General features: G+C 48.3%; 1 protein-coding gene across 1 annotated transcript; it reads left to right on the forward strand.

Annotated features, from left to right (window-relative positions):
• Positions 1–3,870: 3,870 nt before the first annotated feature.
• On the forward strand, positions 3,871–8,126 carry Ypel4 (yippee like 4). The gene is made up of 5 exons (XM_021193798.2): positions 3,871–4,106; positions 6,488–6,814; positions 6,913–6,956; positions 7,251–7,359; positions 7,521–8,126. Exons 2-5 carry the CDS (start codon positions 6,674–6,676, stop codon positions 7,608–7,610), a joined length of 384 nt encoding a protein of 127 aa, XP_021049457.1. The 5' UTR covers positions 3,871–4,106; positions 6,488–6,673; the 3' UTR covers positions 7,611–8,126.
• The last annotated feature ends 3,583 nt before the right edge of the window (positions 8,127–11,709 follow it).

Genomic DNA, 11,709 nt, shown 5'->3' on the forward strand with positions numbered 1-11,709 from the left:
CCTCGAACTCAGAAATCCGCCTGCCTCTGCCTCCTGAGTGCTGGGATTAAAGGCATGCGCCACCACACCCGGCCTCCACTTCGCTTCTTAAATACAGAAAAAGCATACACGCCATTTGAGTGTGCGTGTCGCCCGCACTCTCTTCATTTCCAATCTCACCAGGTACTCTGGCAGTCTCCCTGCCCCTGATCCCCCGTAGGACACCCCATCATTCTGTCCTGTGTCCTGGTCCTTCTCTGCAGCTAAATCTTTGACAGTTTTGTTCCTTTGATGATTTAAATTTATGAACATACCTTTTGCTTCCAGCTCTAATTCTACAGCCTAGAGGCCGTTCTCTGTTTTCCTCAAGCCTGGATCCTCAAAGTCACCTTCCTCTTATCCTTCCTTTCTTTTTCCTTTGTTGGACTCATCACTCTGTGTGTCATGATGATGATGTGGGGTTGGCAATGTGCCACAGTGCAGAGGCCAGAGGACAACGCTTTGGAGTTGACCCTGTCCTTTGACCTTTATAGAGATCCTGTCTGGGGATTGATCTCGGGTTCTCAGTCAGGCTTTTGGAAAGCAAGTGCATTTGCCTGCTGAGCCATCTTCACAACTCCAGGATTACCATTTTTACCTGTTACACCCCCCATCTTTCTTTCTGGCTTTTGTATTTTGAGAACCTTGAACTCTGGATCCTCCCAGGTCTGCTTCTGCAGTGCTGGGATCACAGACATGTGCCATCATGGCCAGTTTGCCTGTTTTTAGGCAGAGTCTCACACTGTAGCCCAGACTGGCCTACAACTCCCTGTGTACTTAAGGCTGGCTGCTTACTGAGAGGAATCCTCTCACCTCAACTTCTTGAATGATGGTAGCCACCATGTCAGATTCCTTCTTTCTTTAGCTAGCTCTTCTCATTTTCAGGCCTCTAGTAATAACCCTCATAATACACACACTGTGTCTTCAGACCCTCATAATACACACGCTGTGTCTTCAGACCCTCATAATACACACACTGTGTCTTCAGAGTGTACCTACACTCCAGACTTGATCCCAATTGAATATTCAGAATTCCCTTTTCTTCTTATAAGACTAACAGGATCTTTCTTTACCTGTGTTCCCTGCCTTCATCTTCACCCCTCACATGTGAGAAGAGAGATAGGAAAACTACTCTCTAGAAGTCTGTTTCAGTTTTCATTTTCTGAAAATTAGCCTATGAAATAAAATGGAGTTTTGTCTTGTGGATGGGTGCATGTTCTGGGCCCACATAATTTAGTGACAGACACAGTACTGCACTCCATGGAAAGTGTTCTAGGTCAGATGAATTTTACCTGGAAGCTGATTTTAAATAAATAAATAAATAACGGAGCTGGAGAGATGGCTCAGTGGTTAAGGCTGCTCTTCCAGAGGTCCTGAGTTCAATTCCCAGCAACCACATGGTGGCTCACAACCATCTGTAATGGAATTGGATGCCCTCTTTGGTGTGTCTGAAGACAGTGACAGTGTTCTCATATAAATTAAGTAAACAAAAACTTAAAAAATAGCAAGGGAAAATGTAATCGCTCTATAAGATAAACATTTGGCATTATGTCTCTTGAAATATCAAAAATGTAATAGAAAATACTCAGCCGGGTGTGGTGGCGCACGCCTTTAATCCCAGCACTCGGGAGGCAGAGGCAGGCGGATTTCTAAGTTTGAGGCCAGCCTGGTTTACAAAGTAAGTTCCAGGACAGCCAGGGCTATACAGAGAAACCCTGTCTTGAAAAACCAACCAAACAAACAAACAAAAAAACCAAAAACAACAACAACAACAAAAACTCTCTGAGCTTAAAGTCATACTTTGAGAATATGGTTTCCATCTGTATTGGTTCAGAATTTCTTTTTATTCACTCCTTACCTTAGCAGGACACACAGACTGGCCTGGAATTTGCAGTCCTGCCCACCTCATTGCCCCATGTAGAGAATGCTGTTTTGAAATAACACTAACCCTGGGGGACTGGAGAGATGGCTCAGCAGTTAAGAACACTGATTGTTCTTCCGAAGGTGCTGAGTTCATTTCCCAGCAACCACCTGGTGGCTCACAACCATCTGTAATGGGATCTGACACTTTTCTGGTGTGCCTGAAGACAGCTACAGTGTACTCGTATACATAAAGTAAACGAATCTTTAAAAAAGAAAAATAACACTAACCTATAAGAAAATTCCATTGAGAGAGAGAGAGAGAGAGAGAGAGACCAAATTGTGAAACACCCAATTTTATTAAAAGCATGTTACTGAAATTAAAGACATGTATTAATATCAACCTAATGAAAGTAGGTGATTACCATACTCCACTTTTTTTTTTTTAAGATTTTATTTATTTATTATATGTAAGTACACTGTAGCTGTCTTCAGACACTCCAGAAGAGGGAGTCAGATCTCGTTAAGGATGGTTGTGAGCCACCATGTGGTTTCTGGGATTTGAACTCTGCACCTTTGGAAGAGCAGTCGGGTGACTCTTATCCGATGAGCCATCTCACCAGCCCCATACTCCACTTTCTCCAACAGACAGACCATCTAGAAAAAAAGAGAAATATCATAACTAAATTATATTATACATTAATATATCTAACATATATCTAGAGACTCTCCCATCCAAACACCATGTACAATTCTATTCAGTAGACCTTGTGAGCTTCTCTAAAATATGTGACAAACTGGGACCCAAAGAAAAATCTTACCAAATTCTGAAAAATGTAATATCTCAGTATACACTATATATAGTGGTTTGAATGACAACTCTCTTCACAGACTTATATGTTTGAATACCTGGTCCCCAGCTGATGGAACTATTGGGGAAGGATTAGAGGTATGGCCTTATTGGATGACGTGCATCACAGGGATTCTTCCATTTAGAATTCCATTTAGAAAGCTATTTAAAAGTTAACTACAAAAGGAGGGAACAAACTAAAATTTCATTACTCTTTACTTAGTGCCTATCATATGTCAGGCACTTTGGAAATTTACACGCTGTCTCATGCAGTCGCTTCTTGAGGTAAATAGAATTAGCTTCACTGGTCAGAAAAGGAGCTGTATGGTGCAGAAGGATAAGTCACTTACCCAGGGTTCCTGATGAATAATTGGCAAAGTTAAGATCTCAATACCGGTGTCCTGGATATCAAAGCCAGACACATAGCCCTTGTCTGAAGATGAAAGCAAACAACTATTTTGCAAATATCTTCAGCATGCTGGAATTTGCATTAGACACTGCAGTCTTGGGATGCAGAGTGAAGTTTCCCTGAGGATCACAGCTCTGTTAAGAACCTCGTGTCACATAGATGTCTCCACTGGCAGCACAAACCGTTTGGAGGGAGTTGATAAGGGGTTCCTGGGTTTAAGATGTCATATTTGACCTATGGCTTCTTTGGGGCCATTAAACGGACATTCATTAAAGCTTCCACATACTCAGTACCGAACACATCTGAGAGCCTGGTTTGCCAACCATGACAATTAATATATCCTTCTTTACCCTGCATCAGAGCTGATGTCAGAGTTGAAGTGGAAATGTATCATGTTGAGTGCGTGTGTACTTCCTGGCTCTCTCTAGATCCACCTCTCACTTCACCATCCTTGCTCCCTCCCTGCCACCCTCACTCCATCCCTGCCCTTCCTCGGGTTCCGTTTCCTTGGTCACACAGCCTTGCTCCTTAACAATCTATTTCTCCTTTTCCTTAGCACCTCCATCGACACCCTTAAGCCAGCCATCCCTCTGCCCCCAGTCCCTAACTAACATCACTCCTCTAGCCTGGTCCCTTGATGCCTGCCCCCTCCTTCCCTCTCAACCCGCCTCCTGTGTCTCCCAGCCCTGCTCTGACGTGGGAGGTGAGGGGGGTGGGGGGTTGGATGACTCACAGTGTTATGATGCAGTTCCACAACACACAGCCACATTTACCCACAGACGGAGGTACAGAGCAAGAGGCAACCTCTGCCCCCCAGCAGCTGTCCAGCCTACAGCCCCAGACCTCGACCCCTCAGCTACCCTCCCCCAATCCCATCCCCTTCCCAATTGAAGGAACCAACAGAGAAGAGAGAAGAGTGAACAGAGAGATTGAGAGAGATAGACGGAGATCTCTGGAGCAGACCTCAAGGTGAGGGGGCAGCCCTTCTCCAAATCAGTTTTTCCCCTTCGCAAATTACCTCTTCCTGCTGTGTGTTGCTTTCTCTCCTTTGCAAAAGCATTATTCATCCACCCTTTGTCCTCCCTTCCCCCTCCCCGCTGCCTCCGCTCGCTCCTCTCTCTCTCAGCTCCTCCATCCTTCCCCAAGCGCTGACAATTCTCTCGCACTTATTTCCCGGCAACTTTGGCTGCAGCATCAGACATCATTGTTTATTGTTTTTGCTACTGTGGTGCAGACCCCCAGAGTCAGCCCTGGGAGCTGGCTGCTCTGCTAATTATTCGGACCATACCATACTGAAAATGCCTGGCCCAGGGGGAGGCGAAACCTCAAAGCAATTGAATACATCCGTTGTGAGCCCAAGTCCCCCTCCCCTTTTTTTATTCCCTGAGAAGCACTGGATTCGCACCTGGTTCCACCTGTCTCTGCCTTGTCACTTTGGCTCTCAGTTGCCAGTCTTCCCAGGCGAAAGCCCTTCTGCTCCCCCCACCTCCCACACTCCAGCCTCATCTGAGCTTCAGGGACTCGTCCTCTTCCCAGCACTCACCTTTGTTTGTTTTGTTTTCTGACCTCAGTCATTTCCCCGATTTGCTTCACCCCATGAGGAGAGATGGCAGAAATGGGAGAAGAAATGACCCCAACTCTTCTTTTTATGATTTAAAAAAAATTTTTTTTTTAAAATTTTTTTGTCCTTTGCAGCTTCTCCTCTGCTGGACAGAGAAGCAGGAGGGGACAGGGAGGGAGGCGTGACAGTGACGGAAGGACAGGGCTAGGGAAGAAGATAGCAGGAGGGGGCAAACCTGGCATCTCCTAGTCCCTTGAAGTAGGTGTTTCATGGTGGCACCTTGAGGGGAACTAAAGGCAAACTTGAAGGAAGATCAAGGAAGTGATGCTGAACTGTAGCAAGAAGGGCCAGAATACAATGTCACCCTGAACTCAGCCCAAGGTGTCTTCCTGGGACTCAAGACAACAGTAGAGGCCAAAAAAACTGAAGATGGTCTCACTCAGGGGGATTTGTGGAGACTGCATGACAGCCCTTGGAGACAATAGAAGAATCGGGTGCTTATGGCCACCATGGAGGACAGGAGAATCGCCTGTTTATCTGGGTAACTGAAGCCGTGCTGCCTCCTCTGCTTGGTGGTCTAGCATCACGAGAGCACTTAGCGGGCATCTCTGAAGGAGACACAGGCCACCCCACCTACAGCTGCAGGATCGTCCACTAGAGAGGCAGAGGCACATCACCTGCTTATCCGAGTTAACAGAAGACACCTCCCTCCTTATCCTCTGCCTGCAGTACCCTCGGCCACTTCAGGACTGGAGTGTGAGCAGATCCCAGCGTCTCAGGATTCTTAATCGGATCCCTGCAATTATCTCACTGCTGCTGTCCTGGCATGGGCATTTGCTCTAGCTCCTGGGAGAAGTGTTTTCGGCCTTGTGCCCCAAAGCCCAGCTTTTAAAAATAAGACGTGCCCTTACCCTGTTGTCTCCTGTTAAGGTTGCTCTCACTCTACAGCACACAGCCCAGAAGCCTGGCTTCTGATGTGCTGCTAACCGCTTTCCACGGGTCTGGCTGTCAGACTGGCTGGAGGAAAGATAATTCTTCTCCTAGGGCTAGGTGCCTATCTTTAAACTTAGAGCCAAGACAACGGTAAGTAAGTAATGAGATCAGAGGACCAGAAGCTAGGAAAACAGCAAGTGCTCCCTCTAGTCTGGGAGCTGTATCATCCCAAGATGCAGGATTGAGGAACAGCCAGGGGTAAGGTCTTCAATACTGAAGAAGCTATCAAGTTCTATAGAGTTCCAGGGCGCAGGACTCAGTCCCAGGCGAGTGCTGAAACAGACTGTGTGTACCCATCTGCCTGTCCCTCTTTCCTTCCTTCCCAAAATATGGGCCAATTGTATTGCAAATGGAGGCCTTGAAACAGAAAAAAAAAAAAAAAAAAACAAGCTAAACAAACAAATCCAAGTTCCGGGAAGACCTGACTCTTAAAAAGGTTTCAATCTCCTCCCGTTAGGGTGCAGTTCCTCACAGAACTGAGCACAAGGTGGGCCTCTGCAGGTGAAGTTGCACTCAAGGCAGTGTCTGTGCCAGCAGGCTGCTCTCAATGGAAAATGCTAGAGGCTGCTACTGTCTCTGGAGAGAGAAAGGTACCAAATCCCTGGCCATGGCACAAGACGCCTGGAACCGCTGCCAGAACGGAATGGGACTCTAGGGGACAGAAAGTGCAAGGAGAGGCTGAGGGCTGGTGGTGACGGGGACAGTGCAGACGAACTGAGCCCCGTCTTCTCTAGCCAATCAAAAGCGTCTCCTTGTGAAGTCCTACCTCCGCTGATGCACCTTCTTCTCTTGCCAGGTGACTTCCCATTTCTATCTGGTTCGCGTCTGGGGGGGGCCCTGGCAGGGCAGCCCCCCCACACTTCTACTGTCCTGAAACACGGCTCTAGCCAATCTGCTCCGCTGCTTTACCTGCGACCGTCTCTGTGGGGGCTGCACCGCACCAGCCCCTCCAGCCCGCCAGGGCATCGTCCTCCAGCCCGTCATGCCCAGCTGTGACCCTGGCCCGGCCCCTGCATGTTTACCCACCAAGACTTTCCGCAGCTACCTGCCCCGCTGCCACCGCACTTACAGTTGCGTCCACTGTCGAGCACACTTGGCCAAACACGATGAGCTTATTTCCAAGGTAACGCTGAAGTGAGGGCCTGCCACTCCCCAAGTCTTTTACTCCAGGCAGTGGGGCTAAAGGATACCCAGTAGTCACCGTCCGTCTTGTTTCCACAGTCCTTCCAAGGAAGCCATGGCCGGGCCTACCTGTTTAACTCCGTGTGAGTCCACCTCTTTCTTTGTGTGTGTGTGTACTTAGGTTTCAACAGCTTTCCTCTTTGCAAAATGGGTGTGAGTCTTTAAAGGGGCCTGGTACTCCTGGTCCTACTATCCCCTCTATAAAGGGGTTAAGAAACGCAGTTTAGTTTCGTGGGACGAAAGAAGGCCCAAGCACTAATTCTAGAGGGGTGGACCGCTGTAGGCATGTTCCCCAGGTAGAGATCCTTTGGGGTTGGTTGGGGGCTGGACTGACAGAGCAACCCTACTGTGTGCTGGCTCCTTGTTTTCTGAGACAGGGTCAACGTGGGTTGTGGGCCAGCTGAACAGCGCCTCCTGCTCACAGGACTCCACTCGGTAGCTGACATTTTCTGCGAAAGCTGCAAGACCACACTGGGCTGGAAATATGTAAGTACTGGAAGACTAGACAGTCCCCGTGGCCTCCAGTCCACACAGCAGGCCTTCGCATAGTCCACAGAGGGAGCTTGGCGTCGGGTTGGCCTAGGTGGCGGTAGAGGGGAGACACTCTTTCCCATGGGCATTACTTTGCTCCCCTCCCCCAACCCCAGGAACAAGCTTTTGAGACCAGCCAGAAATACAAAGAAGGGAAGTACATCATTGAGATGTCACACATGGTGAAAGACAACGGCTGGGACTGAGGGGCTCAGCAGCCTGTGACCCTCCTCCGCATGCCCCACCCTCCTCACACCAGTCTCCTGGCCCTGCTGAGCAGTCCACACCAGCATGAGTACTGCCCGCCCCTGGGGAAACCTGGTTCCAAGTGACCTCCTCCTCCCTCCCCTGTCACAGCAGTACCAGGTTCTTTGGAACAGGAGCCTGGGATACCCCAGGGGTGGCTAAGGCTCAGGAGTGGGTAGCAGTCAGGGAAATACAGAACAGGGGAAGGAGAGAACTGTGGCACCAGAAACCAAGTGATGGCAGGGCACGCCAACTCAGGCAGACAGGACTGTGAATTACCAAATGTTGATTGATCAGCGTTTTCTTGAGTAAACAGGACAAACATTGGTGGTGGGACTAGACCACAGAAGAGTAAAGATGGAGTGAAATTCCGGTCTCAGATATCAGGGCCCCAGAGTCTGAGGGTAGTTTATCCACCCCCATTCTTGGTTTAAAAAAAAAAAAAAAAAAAAAGAAAAAAAGGACCAGGGATGGGGTCAATAGAAGGAAAACCAAACCCTAGACCCTGGGAATCAGTCACAGGGGTTTCCATTTCACTCCACTGTTTACCTTAGCACTAAAGAGGCACTTTCAAGTATCTAATCTTTGCCATTGGGTGGGGTGGGAAAAGCTGCTCCAAGAACAGCCCCCACCCCCAGCTGGCTGTTGCCAGAGAGAGCAGTCTTTACAGGAATTCCCCAAGGCTCAGCCACTGCTCCCGAGGTCCCGGTCCTCTGGAGGCAGATCATCAGTGCTGAGGGACCAGTCTTTCCTGTGACTGCCACCAGCGAACGAAACTTTTGTATGATACATAAAGTGTTTGGGTCTATTTTTAATAAAAAGGGGAAAAGCAACTGTGAGGTGGCTGTCCTGGCTTTCCTTCCTTAGGTATGGACCTTATACTGTCCTCTGTATGCACACAAGCAAGGAAGGGGTTCTCCCCCCCCCCTTTTAAACCAGTAGGAGGCAGCAGTTGCTTTGTTTGTGGAAAGATCCTCCACCTGTTTCACAAGCGGTAAGCATCCAGGTGAACTAAGAGGCGTGGGTTTTGATGAGCTTGTCCAAAGGGAAGGAATCTCTAAGTGTCTTCAGTGCCCTGGGCCTCTCCCCAATACGGCTTTTTATCCAGATTTAGGAAGAGCATCGAGGGTAAACTTAATCCACAGTTCAGTGTTTTCTTCTGTATCCATTATTTGGTGGTGGTGTGTCCTAAAATGTCTTGATTCATGGATACCCTTGAGGCTAAAATGAAAATCTATGGTCGGAGATGGTGCTGGCAGTTGATCTAAAGTATAGCATCAACACAAAAGTGATGTAAAGAACATGGCTGGAATGCACTAATGTGAAATTGGAGAGGCCCAGCCCCTACAGAGCATATATTTATGGTAAAAAAAATCATCTGTTGCAAGTTACATTCTTATTTCTAGATCAACTCGTGGGCATTGCAAATATTTATAGGTATGTATTAATTGCCAGGCGTTGTTCTGAACTCCAGGGATGCGTGGCGAGCAAGCCAGCCATGAGCAGACTTTTTGCAACTCTAAATCTAGTGGCCAGAAAGGACCTAATTAATCCCAACAGAAGATAATATGGGCTCTAGTCCAGACTAGCTCCCTAGACCTGAGGCATCAGGGGTAGCTTCCCAGAAGAGAGACCATGTTGGAAAGATGGGCAGGAAAAGGACAAGATGAGAGAATTTCAGACAGAACTGTGTGGTGTGGCACAAGCTGGGCTCGCTTGAGGAAACTTTTTTTTTTTTTTTGAGGCTGGAACAGAAGTAAAAGAGGATGAGACATGAGAGATTAAAGTGGGAGAGACGGGAAGAGCTGTAAACCTTAGAGGATTGGGACTTCATCTCAAGGACACTGGGCAAGCATGGGCAAACCGTTATTGTGAGACAGTCTTCCGTCTCCAGGCTGGCCTTCTGATTTGCTTTATGACCTTGACTTTCTAACCCTACCCCCAGCTTCCAATTGCTGAGATCATAGGCATGCTCGACCGTCATCTGGCCAGTGGGTCCCTTGTGTTCAGGATCAGTACTCTCTGCATGCTATGCAAGCACTCTACCGACTGACCCCAATCCTCATCCCAAAACCTAAGAAAAAGTAGAATGACATGGTTAAAGGATGTTTTGTGCCACACATGAAGCCTTTCGGGGAGGGGGAGAGGGTTGCCACAGCCTCACTACTTAGCTCTGGCTTGCCTGAGACTTCATATATAGATCACGCTAATCTTGAACTCAGTTTTCCCTCCTTCCTGAGTACCCGGATTAAAGGTGTGCACCAGGGATGTTCAGATGACTTAGATGGAAGTAATGGACTTAGAGCTATCTGCAGTATGAGTACACTGTCACTGTCCTCAGACACACCAGAAGAGGGCATTTATAGATAGAGATCCCTTTATAGATAGTTGTGAATCACCATGTGGTTGCTGGGAATTGAACTCAGGACCTCTGGAAGAGCATTAACTGTGCTCTTGCTTGCTGAGCCATCTCTCCAGCCTAGAGCTACCTGTAGTAGCTCAAGTGATGTTAGCATCAGAATGGAAAGACTGTAGAGAGGACAAAGAACCAGCAGACACTGAAGGGCCAACAGGTGCTGGGACCAAAGGAGGATTGTCTGACCCACAGTGTCTTCTTTCCTTAAACTCTAATACGTACCCAATTCTATCCTTTGGCCCCACTTGCTGCATCAGAGCAAGCTTTAAAATCTGCTCAAGGAGAGCCTTGTGAAAGACAGAAAAGTCAATCGTGTGGTTGAGGAGCAGGAGAAGACTCTGGGCACCACTTAAGAGATGAATCGTTTGCCAGGCGTGGTGGCGCACACCTTTAATCTCAGCACTCGGGAGGCAGAGGCAGGCCAGCCTGGTCTACAGAGTGAGTTCCAGGACAGCCAGGGCTACACAGAGAAACCCCGTCTTGAGGAAAAAAAAAAAAAGAGAGAGATTAATCATTTAAGATCCTAACTAGTGCTGTCCAAACCCTGGGTGACCAGGCAGGTCTGCCTTCGAGAACCATCATGATCAAGTGAGTGGTCAGGAGAGGGTCATGCTGAAAACTGTGAGTGAAGAGGAGACCTTCCTATATGGAAGATGCAAGGAGGAGCCGTAGTGGACAAGAGGGATACTTAAGCCCCTTTGCCTAGACATCTGTCCTTCCTTGTTAGCCCCCTTCCCTTCCTGTGCACCTTCATATCCCCAGATGTCTTCTGTGGGCTTTACAACATTTCTCCCATACTTCACCAACTGCCCATCCCAAGCTTCATCTGAAAACTTAAGACCTTCATCTAAGGAGCTGCCCTTGCGGGGGGGGGGGGGGGGGCGGAGTTTATTCTTAAAAGCTTAAGACTTCAGACAATATCCTCACATAACCAGCAGGTGGCATCAAAACCATTCACCCCCTCCGTTCAAACCTCTCTGGACAGGTCTACAGAACCAGGGGTGCCTTCCTGTTGGGTTAGGACTGAGCTGTTAACTTAGGAGCTTTACAGCCTTAGCTTGCTCATCTAAGGGAGGGCTCAGTATATCATCCCAGCTGCCAGCGGAGTAGCTGACTGGTGCTCAGGCGGGAGAAAGTGCAGTGACGCTGAGGAGGCAGCCGGCACCCGGGAGTACTACAAGGCCGATGCCCTTTTAACATTGCACTGCTCGGTACACGTTAGACAGTAGCACAATGTGAAAAGAGCTCCGGCCAGCAGCAAAGGCATGCCGGCTCACCTCCTCACCCTTTCTCCCAGTCCCTGGTCACACTCAGCTCACAGCCTTCCTCTCCTCCTTCCCTTCCCAGCAAAGATCCCCTTTTCCTTGAGGGGTGGTGATGCATAGTGAAGTGAGACAGCCTGTGGGGAGTCCCATCATTTGACACTTCTCAAATGGAAGTAACTGGTTTTGTTGTGGTGGTGGTAGTAATGGGGGAGGTTGCACTCTTGACGGCAACCTTGCAGGCAGAGTCTTTCACTCATCTCCAGCCTAAAGCTAACTTAATTTTTGGAAAAAAGAAAAAAAGAAACCTTGGATGACCCTAGATGGCGATCTCAGGTAAGTCTCCAGGCCTAGAATAATGGAACGTAACTAACTACAGGT

Source organism: Mus pahari, chromosome 3 (genome assembly GCF_900095145.1).
Source record: "Mus pahari chromosome 3, PAHARI_EIJ_v1.1, whole genome shotgun sequence".
In the NCBI taxonomy this organism is placed as follows: domain Eukaryota; kingdom Metazoa; phylum Chordata; class Mammalia; order Rodentia; family Muridae; genus Mus; species Mus pahari.